This window comes from Cydia amplana, chromosome 16, assembly GCF_948474715.1.
Source record: "Cydia amplana chromosome 16, ilCydAmpl1.1, whole genome shotgun sequence".
NCBI lineage: Eukaryota > Metazoa > Arthropoda > Insecta > Lepidoptera > Tortricidae > Cydia > Cydia amplana.
In genome coordinates, this window is record NC_086084.1 from 339,861 (window position 1) to 359,979 (window position 20,119).

At 38.5% G+C, this 20,119-nt stretch overlaps 1 protein-coding gene across 1 annotated transcript in view; it reads left to right on the top strand.

The window, feature by feature from the left end:
- The first annotated feature begins 611 nt into the window (after positions 1-611).
- The window catches only part of LOC134655319 (E3 ubiquitin-protein ligase AMFR-like), a 36,764-nt gene continuing 17,256 nt past the window's right edge, over positions 612-20,119 (top strand). Inside the window, exons 1-2 of the mRNA XM_063510769.1 lie at positions 612-1,083; positions 17,185-17,442. Of these exons, the coding sequence (XP_063366839.1) occupies positions 787-1,083; positions 17,185-17,442 (555 nt within the window). The 5' untranslated portion in view covers positions 612-786. The remainder of the gene's footprint in view (positions 1,084-17,184; positions 17,443-20,119) is intronic.

Here is a 20,119-nt window from a genome sequence, read left to right on the forward strand (position 1 = left end):
GATGACCTGACTACAACCGCGGCCCTAAGCAAATGTCATAGTGACAGTACTTGTTCGTTGAGAAATAGTTACGATTAGACTTAGACCAATTTCAACGCAACTTATTAAAATAACTATAGTGTGTCAAAGGGCTGTTTGATTTCAAACATAGACAGAGAGAATCATACTATCTTTGTCTTACACTAGTACTAGCACCCAAAAGAAAAGGATGAGTATAGTTTTTTTTGTTCCTATTTACTGACAAGATTTGGTTGACCCAGTATAATAGAAACTTTTGAATTGATAAATTATTTTGATTCAATATATGAATATAAAAATAAAATATATATTCGATCGAAAGTAGTAAATTTCTAAACGAAATTGTATGATGTCTATACCTACGCCCGACATTATGAATTGTTTCGTTCCAAGCAAAGAAAGTTTGATTTTTCTTTGATAATTAATATGTTATCTACTCAAAGTGTTAAGTTTTACATTTCAATGTAAATCAGCGATGGATTTATACAAAATATAATTAAATAAAAAAATCGCCAAAAATTATACTATCAAATTGTACCGTAGTACGATGTTTTCAATGAAAACGTGTGAATAACTCGGCCATCTCTCACTCGCTCGCACTTGTCATTCCTGTTTATCTGACGATTGGTTGATGTGTTATTAGCTCGCAATAAGTAGTTCGATAAAACTGCGTGCAAACCATTAAATACGATCAAAACTCATTAATACAGTGTTGTGATGTGTAGTGGGACGTAGTGTCGTATAGATATACAATAGTGTTTTTTTAAGATGCCTGTGACACTTATAGATCGGTTGCCCTTGCCGAACCTCAAGGTTTATACGGCGGCGAGTGTTTCCCTGCTGTCTGTAGCTGTGTACTATGCGTTGAGCGTGACGGGCGAGGCGGGCTGGCGGGCCAACGCGACGCTGGCGCGGCCGGAGCCTGCGGGCGAGGCGGGGCTGCAGCCCGCGGAGCGCCTGCAGCCCGCGGCAGGGGCCCCTGAACTCCTCAACAACTCGCGGATCATCTCCGAGCAGGTGGCCGACGTGCTGGCCTTCATGATGCAGGAGCCGCTCTGTATGTGGGTAAGTCAACAGCTAATGCTCATTAATCCAGAAAATATATTTATTAGAAAGTTCTTAGTTGTCTATATGCTGTATCTCAGATCAGATCATGTGATGACTCACGTCAGTAAGCCGTCTCTTCTCAAGGGAAATAGTTCATTATCCTTAGGATCTTGTAGTCTACAAAAGTTGTAGAATAGTTTATAGTGGAGCTGAATATAGGAATTTCAATAGATTGCAACATGTTTTGTTTATGTCATGCATGCATGTAAACAAATTGTTGTTGACAACTAAATTACTTTTGAATGAAGATCTTAATGGTAGATTCAATTAACATTTTTAATCTTCTTTATAGTTTCATATATTATTTAATACTCAATCAGTTTGTTTTTAGATATTTTTATCTTTTATTTAATCTTTATAAAAAAGGGGGTCAACTCTTATTATTTATGCTTAATAAATAATAACCAGCAATCTCATACATACTGACAGCTTTTTTTTCTTCCAGGAGGGCTAAAATTAAGTTAGCTTCACCTATGTCATATAAATTACAATTTAATTAATTAATGAGTTAATCTCTTGAAGGGTCATGTTCAACAGGTTTAAATTAACACCTAATTATGAATTTCTTTTGTTTTGGTTCACTAATCATCTGTGGTATAATGATTGCATTTGCAAATTGTTAAATAATTATCAGTTATTGCACAAGTGTACTCATTTGCAGGAAATTGCTGACTTATCAACATGTTATTTATTTATGTGATTATGTTTAACATAATAACAAACTAAAGTGGTATTAACAATGAGATTAGAGTAGACTGAAAACATGTAGCACAAAATATAAATGACAATGAGTGCAACTATGTAAATAAAAGTGATTTTTACTTTTAATAATTGATGAGTCTGCTAAAGGGCTTACTTTGGTATGGTTTTCAATTTCATAGAGAAATAAGAGCTTTACAAAAGTATTATAATTGTACCATAACAAAGTAAATTTTGCATAGTTTGAAGACAGAGGCTGATGGTTCATATTGGTCTCATACCCTATACCTATACGGCATGACAAATTTTTCCTGAACATCTTGGAAGGCAGGATTGAAAAGACAAGAGAAGAAGGGAAACCTAGAATAACTTATCTTAGCCAAATAAAAAATGATATCTTGTATGAGGAAATTAAAAGACTGGCACAAGAAAGAAACAATTGGCGATTACTCCACCGACAAGAGCAAAGCTCTTAATTTATGATGATCATCATCATCAGATGATGACCCTATACCTACTTAAACAGTTGATATTTAACAAAAAATGCACCAGTGCACGTAATTTTTATTGCATTCCAACATTATCTTTATCAGTGATGCAACACCTATAAATTATCTAATACACATTAAGTAATTTTATATTGTTTCCTGATATGCACCTTGAATATTTTTTATTGGTTTAACTTATGAATAAAATTTAAAGAACCTTTTTTTTTTTTTTTTTAAATCTAATTTTTATTGAGGCTTTGAACACTCTAGGTGAACATGTCAGCCTCATGGGTGCTTACATAGTTCCCTACTCAAGGGAGAGATCAATAAAGTGGTATACACTGATTGCTTTGTCAGATAAAGGCTCTGCCAACCAACAATTGATCTGTCCATTGTGCATGGAGCCCAAACTACCAAAAAATCTTTTTCTCAAGTCCGTGTTCCGGACGCACTCCAACAACACGTGATACACGTCATCAGTCTTCTGGCAGTCTAGACACAGTGGTGACGGTGGTTTAACACCCATCGTACACAGAAACTTGTTTGTAGGAATGTGTCCGGACCGGACTCGGAAAGCCGAGACTAACACTTTTCTAGCAAGGTTGGCAGAATCAAACCAGGGTATCCACAAGGGCCTAGCTTGGATTGTTCTGTACCAGATTCCTACACCCCTTGATAAAGCTTTTTCTCCGAAATGGTATTCCCATTTTTGTAAACATCTTTTTTTAATTCTGGGAATTACTTCACTCGAATATGGTATAGAAACTACTACAGAGCCATCCATTACAGCGGTTTTGGCAAGCTTATCTACTGCCTCGTTTCCTGCCAACCCTACGTGGGAAGGAACCCACTGTATTTTGACAACCTTTTCATCACAAATAAACTCATGAATCAACTGGAGAGCTTCATATGCGACAGGCATGCCTCTTTGTCCATAAACACAACTATTAAGGTGTTGAAGTGCACTCTTTGAGTCAGATAATATTACAACTGGAGCATTATCAGCTAGATTCTTTGCATAACACAAAGCTTCTTTAATAGCTACAAGTTCAGCTCGCATAACGCACGCGTCATCATGCAGCTTCCACATGAGTGAAACATTGCACTGAGGATCAAACAGAGCTGCTCCAACACCTTGTACACTCTTCGAACCATCAGTGTATAATTTATAAAATTGGATATACTGCTCAGTAAGCACTCTCAATGTAGAATTTCTCAACGCCTCATTCTGTTGATGCCGCTTAGGGACATCAATATATTCAATGTAATCCAATATACATGACCTGGTGTCGACTGAGGACACCCAAGTGTTCAAAGAGTACATATCCAATTTGTCACAGTGATGCACAGGTAAATCTTTCCATTCATCATAAATGTTAGCTAACAAAGGAAAATTTTTATCAGAAAATAGATTACGCTTAGCCAAAATGCTCTGTAACGCGGAAACAATGGGGCTGTTTGATCTTGATCTTATTCTTAGTAAAAATCTACAACCCAACCAATAACGACGCACAACCAGAGGAGGAATGGAGAGTTCACTTTCCATAGCTATAACAGGAGTGCTGCGTATGAAGCCTCCGCACACACGCAGAGCTCTATTTTGTAAAATATCTAATTTCTTTAAATGAGAAATAGCACAACTTCCATAAATAAAACTACCATAGTCCAGGCGACTTCTTAAGAGAGGCGCCTGAGATGTTTAGGATGAACTCCCCAAGACCTTCCCGCTAGAACCTTTAAAATATTAATATGTTTGTAATTTCTTTCACACAGCTCTTTTATATGGAGCCCCCATATCAAGGATGAATCCAACCATAATCCTAAATACTTAACTCTACGAACCACCTCGAGAGACTTGCCACTAACAACTATATTAACATTAACATCTTTTCGTGATCTTTTAAAAACACATACTTTTGATTTATTCTCAGACAAGCCAACTCTCTCTAGACATCCAATCAAACAGTCAATAGAGAGTTGAAGATCACTAACTGTATCTGAAGTGCGCCCTCTTTCCACAGTTTTATACAACACGAAATCATCGGCATATTGTGAGATACAAACATTATTAATACTATTACCTATTTCCAAGGTTGCGATATTAAATAAAAGAGGAGAAATGGGATCTCCTTGGGCTAATCCTCGGTGTGTATGTCTAATTAAAGGGTTACCTCCACCATTCAGAATAATTCTACAACGCCTATTAGAAAGGAAATTCCATAGATATTTACATATCTTATTACCTATGCTTATGTTTTGTAAAATGTTGATTAATGAGCTAATATTTATGTTATTATATGCATTATCGATGTCAAGAAAACAAGCCACAGTAGGTTGTTTTTTACCAAATCCTTGCTGAATATCAGATGTAAGTAAAGCTAAATTATCCAAACAAGACTGACAACGTCTGAAGCCAGTTGATGAGCTGGGAAGGAGACCCCGACTTTCCACAAACCATTCAATTCTCTTCATAAGAATCAAGTGTAGAATTTTACATGGACAAGACATTAAAGAAATCGGACGTAAAGAAGATGGTAAGCCGGGGTCCCTCCCCGGCTTAAGTATAGGAACTATTTGGACATCTCTCCACTGATCCGGAACAACCCCGGTCTGAATTATAGAGTAAGATATATTATCAACTCCTGGAGAAGTATCCTTCTTTTTTAAACAATTAAGTAATTCAGGGAGAGTAATTGGGATTTCTAACACAGAAGATTGTACACTAGAAAAGGACGGGTCCGGTTCAGCAACACTATCCGGGGTCAACGAGTGAAGCAGACTCCTGGCGTTGTCGGGATCAACTCCAGCACGCCCTCCCGAGGTTCCCTTCATCCATCTCATTTTCCTCCACATGATAGTAGCTGATGACTCATGGTCAATACTCGTACAGAAATCTTTCCACGCTTTCGAGCTAGCCCTTTTTATTAGTTCATTTGCTTTTGACACCCTGGTTTGCCAGCAAGAAAGGTTTGATGGAGTAGGATTACGTCGCACCTTTGCCAGGGCTAGACGTCTTTCTGCTACAGCTTTGGATATTTCTGAATTCCAATAATGTTTAGGTCGAAATTTTGATGCAGGGTCTTCACTTGTTTTGATCCAGGGGATGTGTTTATCAGCTAATGATTGGATGTTTTTCATAAATATATCATAACTAGTTTGAACGTCCACGTCATCACTCACTGAAACATCAAACACTATCTGCTTCTTTATTGTACTCTGCCCAGTTAGCCTCTTTATAATTCCTTTTTCTTGGTAAACATTTTAGATCGAATATAACCACAGTTCATTTTCACTATCACATGGTCACTACCTAAATTTTCATTACAAGTCTGCCAGCTAACATTGGTAGCAATGTCCGTTGAAGCGAATGAGATGTCAGGTGAAGATGTCTGCAGGCTGCCATTAACCCATTTAATGCGTGTGTGTGAACCATCGTTTAGACACACGAAATCATTTTCAAACATAGCCTTGTACACCGCCTCTCCTCTCCGACCGGATTTACATGACCATAGGGCGTGATGAGCATTCATATCACCTAATATTAGACACTCTAATTTAACAGAACTGAAGATTGAGTCCCAATCATGCTGATTAGTGGTTACGGAGGGAGGGCAATATATCGATATAATATGTTTAAGGCCAGGAATATTAAATATTTCTATAATCATAACTTGCATTTGAGAATTAGTCACATTGTAAGGTCTATGTGAAAATTTTATTGATCTGTGTATGATGGCGCACAGGCCACCATAAGAATCGGACCTGTCTGCTCTTACTACGTTATATCCATTAAATTTAAGAGTAGTTTCAGTAGACAGCCAAGTCTCACTCACAAATGCCATATGGATTTTATCTTGTACACTCTAAAAAAAATTTGGTTGGCCCTATCAATATCTTGATAGTCGTAATCAAGCATCTTGATTCCATACGAGCCTAACAAGAACTTAGACACATCAAATAAGGTAATTCTGATTGCTATTACTATATCTATGTAACCACAGACAACATATATACAGACGATGCTATCCCATACATTCAAATGCGACCGCCTAAAAGCGCATCATTACTAGATGGCGTCACTGAAAATGCACTGTTGCCTATCATGGATACGAGATGGCGCTGTGTCACATCCAAATCATAGAATTCCTAACGACATCTATACGTCTTTATTGAAAGTTAGTAGACATATGTCGTTGCCAACGATTAGAAGTAATCAACAGATGTCGCTTTATAGCGTATTGAATAAATCATGAATCTAGTTTAAAACTGGATCAAGCATGAGGGATGGAAGGAAATGACCGAACAGGATAGTCTTATGTATCTTTCAGTAGGAGTAAAGAGAGTTCGGGCACTTAAGGAGTACAGGGAGGGAAGGGAGAGGCAGGGTACAGAGAAATAGCGTAGCCAAACGGTATAACCATAAAGTAATTTCGGAAAACGATACTGTGGTGATGATAATATTTATATATTATACGAATGCTACATCATAAGTCTTGCCGAAACTATTTAAACCGGCTGAAAATAAATACCTGTCATAATAATTTTGCGGATGCTACCATTGGTGCATGGCAAAAGGATTAGACACACTGGCGTAAGTCCGTCTATATGCCACCATGCTACTGGTACTTGAGCGTTTCTTTATATTTTTTAAATACAATTGCTCAAAAAGTTTAGTTTTTGTAGCTGCAAATCGTGCGTAAAGTTTGATTTTTTTTACACTACTGCAAAAAAGTAATCTGATTGATACTTTTTAAATAAATGAGTATTATGCGAGACCCGCTTATAAATGACCCACCTGAACAACGCGCGATTGGGCATAAAGGAGTATTATTCGAGACCCAACAGTATTACTTGAACAACGCGCGACTGAATGAAGCTGACATTCGTACACTACACTTAAATTAAATGTAATTAATTAGATATATATCAATATAAAGAAATAAAAAAAGATTCATGTTTTTTTATATATAGCTGGTCAACCAAATCTTGTCAGTAAAAAAAGGCGCGAAATTCAAATTTTCTATGGGTCGATATCCCTTCGCGCCTACATTTTTCAAATTTGCCGCCTTTTTCTACTGTCAAGATCTGGTTCACCAAGTATAATTACATGTTCTGAAAATTATTTTTTTTTAATTTTAATAATACAATTTCTCTTCAATTAAGTAAAACTTTTTTATTCCCTTCCCGCCTTTTTTATTCAACATTTAAGTGATTTATGTTTGTAAGTAATTGCCACGAAAGCATAAGTTATTAAATAAAAATGAGTGATTCAGACGATTTTGGAGTTAATTTAACGCCACCAGATATCAAAGCAAAGGCATCCGTTGTAAGTGACAGGGCTATAACCGCGAAAATCGAATTTCGCAAATTGCGGGCATTTTTCTCTGTCACTCTAATTACGCCTGCATTGGAGTAAAAGAGAAAGATCCCCGCAATTTGCGAATTTCGGTTTTGGCGGTAGCCCCTCAGTATATTACCGGAAAAATCGAAAGCTCGGTACTCGTGCAAAATGACATACTTCTCGCACTTATATCGAAAACTACTATTTTTGCCATTTTTTATATTGTGATCTTTTTTGCCACTTTTGTGTTATTTGTACTCAAATTCTCGAGCTCTTTCGATCCTAAAGAGATAAAATACCTCAATTCATGCTCAATTCTTATAAGTAACTGATTTGACTAGTACGAAAATACCCTATTGTAACAATACGATGCGACGTTGTCGAGTTAAACTGGACTCGCTTCGCAGTAACTCATAGCAGTTTGGCAACGTCGCGTCGTGTTTTAAAAATATTTAAGCAACAGATTTGTACATGATTTGTACTATCTTAGTACCTATACATACAAAGATATGTTTTCATAACGTTCCTTTTCAACTTCTCCCATAGCAAAACCCGTACCTATCAAACCTGAAATTATTACACAAAAGCATTTGATGTTTGTTTTAATAAACTTTTTCTGTTATAATTAGTATAAATATTCCCCCTTCCCCCCGGACCGCCGCACGGTGTAGACCTACCCAAGTCTTCGCGCTAAATTCTATTAAATTTAATTCTGGATTATTCAAATAAAATCAACATTTTAATCCGCGCGTATAAATAGGAGCGCATAAATATACGCGTAGTAACCGCACGGCGCTTCGTATGTGTGCTACGCGCGCCTCGCCGTGTGCTGCAATCTACTACACGCTTCTGTCGCCCTGGTACTTCGCGCAACTACAACACGCTTTATTCGTGAGTGTGGGTTTCTCCTTACAATCTACTACTACGCTACGCCGCGTCTGCTACGGCGCGTCTGCTACGCCGCGTCTGCTACGTCACAGTGCTACGCCGCACTGCTACGCGTACGCCGTCGCTCTGCCGAAGCACTTCGCCTCGCTTCTGTTGTCCTGGTAGACATTGTGGTTGCTCTTAGAGTCATGAACCTCAATGACAGCATGATCTGCAGTGGATGTCACTTGGAGCTGCAAGTCGGCGAACAATATCTTCAATGCAATATGTAAGCTCATGTGGTAAGCTTTACCATTCTCCTGATTATATTTCATCCTCCAAGTAAATTATAGATGATCAAGCAAATCTTGTCAGTAGGAAAAGGCGCGAAATTCAAATTTTCTATGGGACGTTATCCCATCGCGCCTACATTTTTCAAATTTGCCGCTTTGACCTTGGTGGATGACGGTGTGTCGCCATGTCGCCACCGTAAAGACGGCCGTCTTTTGCGGCCGCTATATGACGGCACCGTTTTCGGAGGAATCCAAAGCTTTATACGGTAGTTATACTCCATCTTCGAGTCAATCCGGTGCCATGATTGGTCCGTGTCTTTGAACGGACCAATCACGGCACGGGATTCGCTCACCTCGTCCCCCCGCACCCCCGTATTTTTGGCAGCATCGGTTTCATGAAATAATTGCTCTAAACCTCTAAACTCCGTCTAGAGGATTCCTAGTCTATGATGAGGATTTACTACAGTGACATCTATTGATAGTCTTTCTCAAACAATCGAGCTATTTAGTGTGTTATGGTATGTTACAACGGCAAGAAACTAACTGTCTAGTAATGCGATAGATGGCGCTTAGAATAGTTCTTGCCATTATTATTTTTTTTTTCTGCGTCGATTTACTATGTGTAAATGGATGTTTTAAAAGGTTTTTGTTATAATATGCTAAATAAATTAGAACTATACATGTTAATTTAAAAATTGGCAACATTTGAAATAACACAAATATATATTTAGGCCCAATGGTGCTCTGAGTGACATCTCTTGAATTTTTGTGGAACTAAGCGAGGCTTGTATGGGCAGACTACTCTATACTATACTTACTTTATGACAACAGGGATTCCCACATAACCATCCCGGCCCGTCCCCGCGCCTTTTATTCCCGTCGCCGCGATTAGCACTTGCTCCATGTTGCACATACACTATTATACATTAGGTACACAAACCAAAGGTAACACGTTCACTGTTCCAGGCTTGCCGTGAAATAAAGGCACAAGTAAAGTTTATTTCGTTGACGCGTAGTTTAATGACTAAGTAGTTGAATGTTGAACGTCGAGGCTGAGACTGACTCCCCACTCGCACGGTCACAGGCGCCGCAGGGGCGCGGGCGGGGAGGACCGCGGGTGCACCGGCGCCCCCCTACTTATCTCTTGATTGAACGGATTAACTGATTATTTAATTTAATTATGAAGAAAATCGATTTAACACATAATTCTTAATAGAATAGAATATTAGTTTCGTAATTAATACAATAACTTGATCATAATGGGATTGAATGTTTTATCTTCGTTGTTCTAAATATTATATGTTTAGTTGATTAAAATACCAAGTCTTATGTAAATCAACAAAGAGAAAATAATCACATAAACTATTAAAATGTTCATAACTATTAACATATTTATCTGTTTTAATTAATTTGTTAAGGATTGAATCAACCTACGTTACATAATTATGCCAACAAGTTAATGATAGATGCAAAGTATACAATTGTTAGGATTAATAACATACCTACTTTATTAGTTCAATCACAGATACACTTATTGTTTTAAGTAATCAGGTTTCTTTGATTTATATAAGATCGTTATTGTTATAATTAACTTAACGTCAACTAAGAGAAAACTGCTCTTAGTTGGTCTTCATTTTTTAGAGTGTAGTAATAATAGTTCAAAGTTTCGAGCTTTAGGTTTTAAACTGTTTGCATTCCATTGGTAGATACTTATCAAATCCTTTTTAGGGTTCCGTAGCCAAATGGCAAAAAACGGAACCCTTATAGATTCGTCATGTCTGTCTGTCTGTCCGTCTGTCCGTCTGTCCGTCTGTCCGTCCGTATGTCACAGCCACTTTTCTCCGAAACTATAAGATCTATACTGTTGAAACTTGGTAAGTAGATGTATTCTGTGAACCGCATTAAGATTTTCACACAAAAATAGAAAAAAAACAATAAATTTTTGGGGTTCCCCATACTTCGAACTGAAACTAAAAAAAAAATTTTTCATCAAACCCATACGTGTGGGGTATGGATAGGTCTTCAAAAATGATATTGAGGTTTCTAATATCATTTTTTTCTAAACTGAATAGTTTGCGCGAGAGACACTTCCAAAGTGATAAAATGTGTGTCCCCCCCCCTGTAACTTCTAAAATAAGAGAATGATAAAACTAAAAAAAATATATGATGTACACTACCATGTAAACTTCCACCGAAAATTGGTTTGAACGAGATCTAGTAAGTAGTTTTTTTTTTATACGTCATAAATCGCCTAAATACGGAACCCTTCATGGGCGAGTCCGACTCGCACTTGGCCGCTTTTTTATTGTGTTACTGTCCATTATTGTAATTTCCAAATAGCTTTAACAACATCTCCATAGTAAAATATTTCTGAACAAAATTCTTAACCTCACTCCAGATAAATTCCATAAATACCTTAATTTTATTTTCAAGATCTCCCTCGCATGACATTGCTTCCTTTATCTTGTCTAAAAACCTATCTATTAAGGACTTTCTTTCTTGACGAGTTCTTCGAGATTGCTGAACGGGGACTACTTCAATTGGAGGACCTGGAGGACGGGTACTTTCTGTTTCGGATGATTCATCGGCACTCATATTATGTTTCTTTCTTCTCCTCGATTCTCGGCGCCTTTTGTCACTTTGCTTTTTATTTTTGCTGGCCATATTTTTAGTTTGAGGTTCACTTTCTTCTAATTCGCTTTCAGGATGCTGTTCTTGGGTATTAAAATTACTAACTGAAGCCCCAACACATATATCTCTATAAGCAGGCTTCGAAGTTTCCCCGGTTGACAATACTGGAGGATTCGGATTCAGTAGCAGAGTTTCTCTCGCCTGGAAGCCACTGCTTACATCAATATTCTGTTTTTTTTCGTCATTAATTTTCTTTAATGCTACTTTATATGTGCAATTATTTTGCCCCATGAATATGCGAATGGATCTCTCTTTTAGAAACGCGGGACATAAACTTTTCATCAAGGATAAATGGTTCCCTTTGCAGTTCACGCATTGGAATTTCTTTGTTTCACAATTTTCATGTTTTTCTCCGCATTTAGGACAGATTTGTACCTTGGATGGACAAAAATTACTGACATGGCCAAATCGCCAACATTTCGAACATTGCGTGACTGGGTACTTATACGATTCTACCGCCATACGACATCCATACGCCTTTACATAATTGGGCATGATTGACCCTCGAAAACAAATACGTACGGTTTCACACTTTACCCACTTACCCTGCTCATCTCTTTTGTTTAAACGTTTGACGGATAAAATCTCTGTATCTGTATCACACACAAAAATTTCTTTTAGGTCCTTTTCATCAACATCAAAATCTATATCTCTGACTACCCCGTAACAGAATGGCAACTCGTTAGTATTTCTACAAATCCACTCATATTTCTTCACAACTTCACTGTCCAAGAAACTGTTTGCGTTAGTATTGGTATTAAATCTGATCAGTAATTTGAAAGGACTCCTATATTTTACTCTTAAGACGCCCTGCACATTATGACTCAACAATATCTTTGCAAATCCCAATTGTTTTGGAAGAACGTTTTTGGAGCTAACTGAAACCTCATAGATAATTTCGTCAAAATCGTCAGACTTCGGTAGAGGACTAGTCGAAGGGGGGGAGGGACGTACATCTCTACGTTTATGCCTATTTACGACCGTAAACCCATCATCATCAACACCTTCCTCCCCCTCTAACCGTCGCTTATCGCCTCGTTGCTCGTCTAGCTCGGGCTCCGCGACGCGTTGTTTACCGACATTCATATCTCCGTCATCCCATTGCAAGTCCATTGCACCTTCTTCTTGAGGAGAGGAGCCCTCGGAGCCCATGATAACCTTCCTAATTGATTCTGGGGACATCTCGGGACCCGAGGCCGGCTGCGGGGCCGACTCCTCACCCGAATCACTCATAATCACAAATTGAGGGTAGATCGACAAAACCACTTATTTGTGTTTACTCGAAGAAACTAATAATTAACTTAGTTTTCCACGTATTATCACTACTAAAGTCATTATAATCAGTTTAAACACACTCCAAATTATAATCCTCTCAGCAAAACACAAAAAATCGGTATTACAAAAATGTAAACAAAGGAACGCGTCTTAACGTAACCGTTGCGCACGCCAGACTGTTAAATAACCTTAGTAAATAAATACCTGCATTCCATTTACATTTCATTTTAAACTAAACTTAACTCTAATGTGCATGAAAAAGTAGAGGTAATATTTGTATGATGTCAGCTTATCATAAGTGTTTTATGAATGTTCATACTGCTGAGTGCTGATAACAGATAAGGTTTTATATGAGGCCTACCAAAGGATTCCCAGAAATATAATTTAAAAATACTTTTAAAACAATAAAAACTACTGCATCACATTAGTTGACAATTGGTAGACATCTTTGCAATTTTACGACTATTCAGTTAGCTGTTGGTATGATAAAATTCTTAGGTATAAAATAATAGGTCCTTGCGTCAGTAACATAAGGTAGAAAGATTAAAAACTAACCTAACCTATGTTGGCTACGTTAGATTGTAAACGAATGGGTGCAATATACATTTTGTTGTTTCACATAGTTAATAAATAATAATAATATGTTTTATTAGTCAAGCAACATGGATTAAAAGGCTGTGAAACATAAAAATTTAAATTACAACTAAAATTAAAAATTAAAAATACAAAATAATAATATTAAATATTAATAATATTAAAGTAATTTGGGACAAAGTAACAATAATTTACTTGAAAAACCAGAGTCACAGCCTGACCCTATTTTACACATAAATTGCGTAATAAAAATGTATAAAACTATGAGCAATCGCTGCCCGCAAGTCACCGACACGCGAACACGCGATGTCGCGCTGTTTCATACAGTTGCGTATGATGGAGTCAGTCGGCGACCATTGACACAATTTATTGACTGACTATAAACCATATTGTGACGAGATAAGGTCTAGAAACGGTCAGTTAATTGTGCTGCTGTTACTACCAGAGGCATTGAACACACGAAGCGGTGTGGCACAGCCCCGCCCGCCGCGGAGGCTTGAGGGCGAGCGGCTTGAAATTTTGTATCACGGTGTAGGTAATCCGAATATACCGGACCTACGACGCCCCGCTCCACCGCGCGGAGCACCGGATCAGCGGCGTGGCACACCGCTCCGTGTGTTCCTCGCCTTAATCCAGGGGTTGACAACATTTTTTTAACGTGCTAGTGTTCACTTGTAAACCTTACCAAATAAGGTTTACCAAGTGTGTTGAAGCCTTGCTTAGTACAGAGGTTACCGACATTTTTTCGAAGCCCCACTTGGTGACAAAATTTTTGGCCCCTTCACATTTTGTGGCGGTCATTTTTCCCACATCTAGAATCTAGAATTCTAGATCATACTATCGAGAACTCATTCTAGAGTTTCTAGACTAAAATATCGGACATAAATGCTAACATAATGCGTCAGAATCATAACACACATTTGAACAGCTGATAACATAGATAGACAAATATAACAGTCCAATATCAACATTATCAGAGAACCGAAATATTTGCTCGCGGCCAAAGTTTGTTTATATCTTACGGCATTGTGACGTCACTACACGTCACACTATCACATCACGCGAGTCTTATCAGCACTCTGTCCCACTCTATACTTAGTCTGGGGGGATTGTGTAAAAGAAATAAAACATAGTTTTGTGACGGTTATTTCCCTGGTTATTTGCCAACGCAGCCGTTATTGTGAAAACGTCGTATTTGTCTACAAGTCCCATTGAAACATACGACTTTGCTTTACTAAAGACGCGCATAATACATTTCACTGATAGTGGAGAGATGCCAGAATTGAATGTAACTGTATAAGCACTTACGGCGTTTTGCTTACATATATATATTGGCAACCGCTGATAAACAAATATACATTGTTTCTTGTCTATTTTTTCCCAAACAACATTCAATAAAAGAATAGTGTGACTAGTGGCTTCCAAAAACTGAATCGCCAGAAAACAACATAGGTAATATAAATATTGAACGGGCACCAAATTTCACGAGAAATTTCACCATAGAGGAGAACACCGGACTGATGTACGACAGCGTTTTTGCCTAAACTGAAATGGAGACTTTATAGACCTTCGCTCTCGCTTGGTAGATTATAGGAACGAGCTCGGTTATATCTGGAATAAAATAGAACTAATAGAAGCCAGTTAATAATTTGTAAACATGCTTCAATAGCTCTACTCAGGTGGTGAGAGCGACTGGTCCGGTATTCCAAAAAGTTGAAGGCTCGAATCTCGCACGAGCCTGTGAATATTGTTTTTCCATGAACATTACAAAACAAGCTATTTCGCGTATTACTCGTCAACTATAAATTGGCATACATACACAACAACGATAAGAATAGAAGCTAGAACACGTAATATTGTTAATGCGGCGTAGTTTTAGATACATTACGTGTGTTGCATGAAAATAGTTAGTAGACATTACGACACTAAACGGTTTTCTTTCACCTGTCTAATAAGAGATCGAGCACCAATACAGCAGTGCGAGCGAGATGGACTGCGATCGAGTTTACGCAGTCACTAACGTAACGTCTAGTTGTCTCTGTCAACTCATGGTACGGCTACTAAGTAGCCGCTACTTGAAAACATTTGCATGTCTTGTCTCGCTCTTCGACACTGGTGCGACACCATACATCTGTAAAGCCGAACTCCGAACCATTGGCACACTTCATTTGCCCCTATTCCACCTATCCCTACCGCGATATCCCTCCCAGTGTGGAATATTTTTCCATCTATTTCTACTAGTAGGGATACTTTTCCATCTATCTATCCATACTAATTGATGCCAAATGGATTTTTTTCCGTATATCCCTACCATTTTCCCGCTGGATTTTTATTCACCTGTACCTACTGTTTTCCCCCCTGGGGGGAAAAGGTGGAAACACACACACACACACACACACACACACACACACACACACACACACACACTTCTAGACTTCCACTACACATCCTAGCTAAGGGATCAGGAAAGAAAGCCTAGACACAGCGACGAAACGTTGCTTAAACTGGTTAGTCATTACTTTCACTATCTACAGTATCTACCTGCCAGTCGCGGTTTAAGTTCCGCTCTTACCCAAACAGAAGATATGCAACGTAGTACAAGTAATGCATAAATATAGTAAATATGTACCATAAAGCTGATAACCCTTACCTTATCCATGCTCCTTGCAATTGTATAAAGGTGACAGTTTTGTTTTCTTGGACAATTATAAACAATACATTGTGTTGAGATCAATAGAAAGTACGATAAACAAACTAAGTACGAGTATATCCTATGGAATGTTCTGAGGAAGACACAGACAGACACATAGCAACTTTATAGACACAAAATAAGTATATTACCTAATAGTTGCAAGTAAAAATAAACATTATGCTTATGCGGTGATAGAGTCAACGTAATAACATTCTATTTGTAGGTTCTTTGGTAATAACTCTCACTTTTCAATTGTGAATTAACTCATCCGCGGGCTCGCTTGAGAGTCGAGAGCCCTTTCACATTAAGGGCCAGTTGCACCAACCACACTTGACAGACTGATCAAACGTCACTCATCACTTTTCTATGAAATTTTGCATACAATAAAATATAGCGAACGCTGTGCCGTTGACAGACTGTTTGGTGCAACTCACCCTTATTTGTCGTTAGACTTTGTTTAAAAACTGAAATAATTGTCACCGTTCAACACCTAACAAAGTACCTGACACTGGATCAAACTGGGTTTTTAACCTTTCCTCGCACAACACACAATAAAATAATTTTATTTCTGCCCTCTAATTGTCCAATTTGTGTGCCTTAATTATCTTCTTGCCTTGTTTTCTTATTCAACTGATGAGTGATATCGCCTCAAGGATAAGAAATCACACCATCAAACGTGCATGGGAACTTTAGGTTTTACTGACTAGTCTGAAGTCTGAATCATAACAATTACCTGTGACCTTTATATACCAACGTATTTTTATTGCCACTTTTCCTTGTCTTAACAAATGTTTCCCCATCATTGGTTGTTGAAGATGTTATCAGTAAAACATGCTCAGAGCTTGCAAACTTTTTGTTGCACTGTCACCCTTGTAGTTTGGGAGAGGTTCACCCTCTGAGAAATTGAAAACCGTTTGGCACACACTAGTTAGTAAATCTACATATATCGCAAAATAGCACTTGGCCATTGCATACAATCAGCAGCTAAGCGTGTGGTATAGTTAAGAGAGCTCTTATTGCTCCTCATTTGGAACACCTCGCCCTCTTGACTCTACCCTACCTACCTATGTTGAGTGTGCGAGGGTACGTGGTTCTAATTTTGACTGTCATTTGTTTCAGACCGTAATCAACATGTCGTACTGCCTGCTCGCGCTGCTCGGCTGGGGCGTGCAGCGCCTCGTGTTCGGGCGCCTCCGCGTGGCCGAGGCGGCGCGCGTCCGCGACAAGTTCTGGAACTACGTGTTCTACAAGTTCATCTTCGTGTTCGGCGTGCTCAACGTGCAGTTCGTGGACGAGGTGCTCATGTGGAGCTCGTGGTTCACGGCGGTCGGCTTCCTGCACCTGCTGGGCCAGCTGTGCAAGGACCGGTTTGAATACGTGAGTGTTTTAGTACTTTTAGTGTAACTTGATCTGTCTCAACACTACTTACGTTATCAGTACACTAATAGCTAACTGACAAACTAGATAATATAGCTGCTAATGAACACAGAATTCAAGACACACAGACAAGATTAATAATAAATGCCTAAATTAAGATACAAAAAATGATATCACATGTAACTTTAGCTCATAGAGTTCACTACGAACGTGAAATTTGCATGCAGTTGTATAAACAGGTTCCCCCGAAGCGCGTGAAGATAAAAACAATGCGTAACGAACTAGTCTAATAGTACTTCGTTGTTCGTTACCTAGGCGAACCGGATGTAACATATGGCCCGGACCCTGTTTCACCACGTTTACATTGTCACCTGACAATCCCGACTTTGTTAATGCGCCGTACGTTGCTGGTCCAACAAGTAAAAAAACACTGACTCATTACGCGACTCAGCGCGAGTGCTTATGTGTGGTGCCCGTGAATTGTCTTATTATGCTCCATCTTAAAGTTGAGGTGATCTGTGATCACGATAAGAACCGAAGAAGTAAAATACCACTGACGGCAGTGACGGCACAGGCAAAACAAAAACATTTGCTAATTTGTGACCTCCAACGGGAGCAATGATAAAGCCTGTTCGGAAAGAGAAGAATCGTGGAATATATGTATTGGCATGTATTGGGCACCATACGTTTTACTTTCCGCACAAACTCTACCGCCGTATAAGTACTTCACCTTGCCAGGCGATTTATGCGTAGACCTCGGTAAGGTCACTCTAAATATTAAATCTAATTTAAAGTTCCCGCCGTGACATGGTCTGCCTTGAGCGACCGCGTATGTGTGAAAACAACATCTAATATGATTTATATGATCGTGTTTGTGTAGTTTCTCTATGTAGATGAATATTGTTAATGCAGTTTTCTAGATTGCTCTTTGATGCGTGTTATTAATAAATAACAATGCGTTGTTTACTGGTTTGCGTCACCTTGATCCTGATCCGATTCCCAATTGTATGCAAATCAGTGACGCGGGCGCAACGCGGAAAGGGCAATAACATCCGCATCATAACACTGGTGATATTTTGTCTAAGTATGTGTTGTAAGTAAAATAAAATTGTAGCGATTACGTCTGATTTAACCGGCCTATAGTCTTGTTACATATTAATAAGGTTAATTCATATATGCATGTAATAAGAAAAAAGTTGAAATTTCAACTTTAATATAGCTGTCAATAGAGTTGAATACCATACCCGCCAGTTATGGCTTCGTATGCGGTAAAAGGGTTTGAAATAATTATAACTGTTTTGTTTATGCATCGCTGTGAAGTGTGATCCAGAAATTCCAGAACCAACCCCAAGTGTATTGTATGTAAATCGATGACGTAACGACGTGCATAATGTGGATATATGGCACAGATCGGAATTCGTACCGCGATTAATAGGTCTGGGTCTAGGGCCTTATGACAATCGGCAGTTTATATTTTACAGCGGGCTCAGCATGGTTCCATTTTTATCCACTATCACTATGCCCGTCACTTTCGCACTTACATACTTGTTAGAACGTGACAGGCATGGTGACAAATGATAAAAATGCGACCGTGCTACTAGGGCAGGAATAAGGTAAACGTCCGAATGCCCGGTGCTAATGTACAATACAATAGTTGATACTCTGTTATAACATACCACACTGGGACAGTGACGAGCACTCGGACGTATACCTAATTCCACACAACACAGTGTTAGGAAGGAAGAGTATGCGTTTTGTATCATCGTCCACACTAACTAAAGGCCGATACGGACGTTACAGTTGGCGTGCAGTTCCCATACAAATTGCAATCGGGTTGCAGTCCGTCTGTACCGGCCCTAACAGCTATTCGGAAACCTTATTTATAAACAAAGATATAAGGATTCCACCGATGGTATAAAATGGCGTTAATATACGTTGTTTATAGAACGAATGTCTAAATAACGTAAACGTGATATGGGCCGTAATAAAGCCATAATGATAATGATTCTGAAGTCACGTGCCCCGATCCATATCTCAGTTCACACCCGAGGCCCGAACAGACACAATTAACTGAACAACGGTAGACTTTATCTCGCTGTAATAGGGTCTATAAACCGTCAAACTGAGCCTAATGACAGTTATTACAGACAATAAAGTGCGGTCACTCGGCCATCTTTAATGAACTTGTTCCGCAGGAAAATGACACATTTTCCTTTTTCGAACGCGGACTTCGGTCAAGACCGACCCAAGACCGAAACCAAGGTTTTAAAACTTTTAAACTAGAAGACGTTAGCTGATAGTTGTGATAAAAGACAGAAGATTGAATAAGAAATAGGTAGATTAGATTAATTTTAATGTTTGCTACATTGCAACTTGCAACGATATCCAATATATCCATGCGATGTTACTCCTTATAACAACATTTGTAAATGTTATATCGGCGGCCGAAAATAGGAACAAGTGTTGAATTCAATAATTCTTAGGTTTAACTGTAATAAGTATACATAAAATAGGTCCCCTTGACATTTAAGCAGAAGCTATGTAACAGTAGGGGTTTTCAATCGCAGTTGATTGACTTTATTCATGATGTTTCCGTGATTCAAGACTGGACGTAAATAATATAGGAATATATGCGCCTGCAGTGCAGTGATGTGTAGGTACTCTCTTTACACGTTTC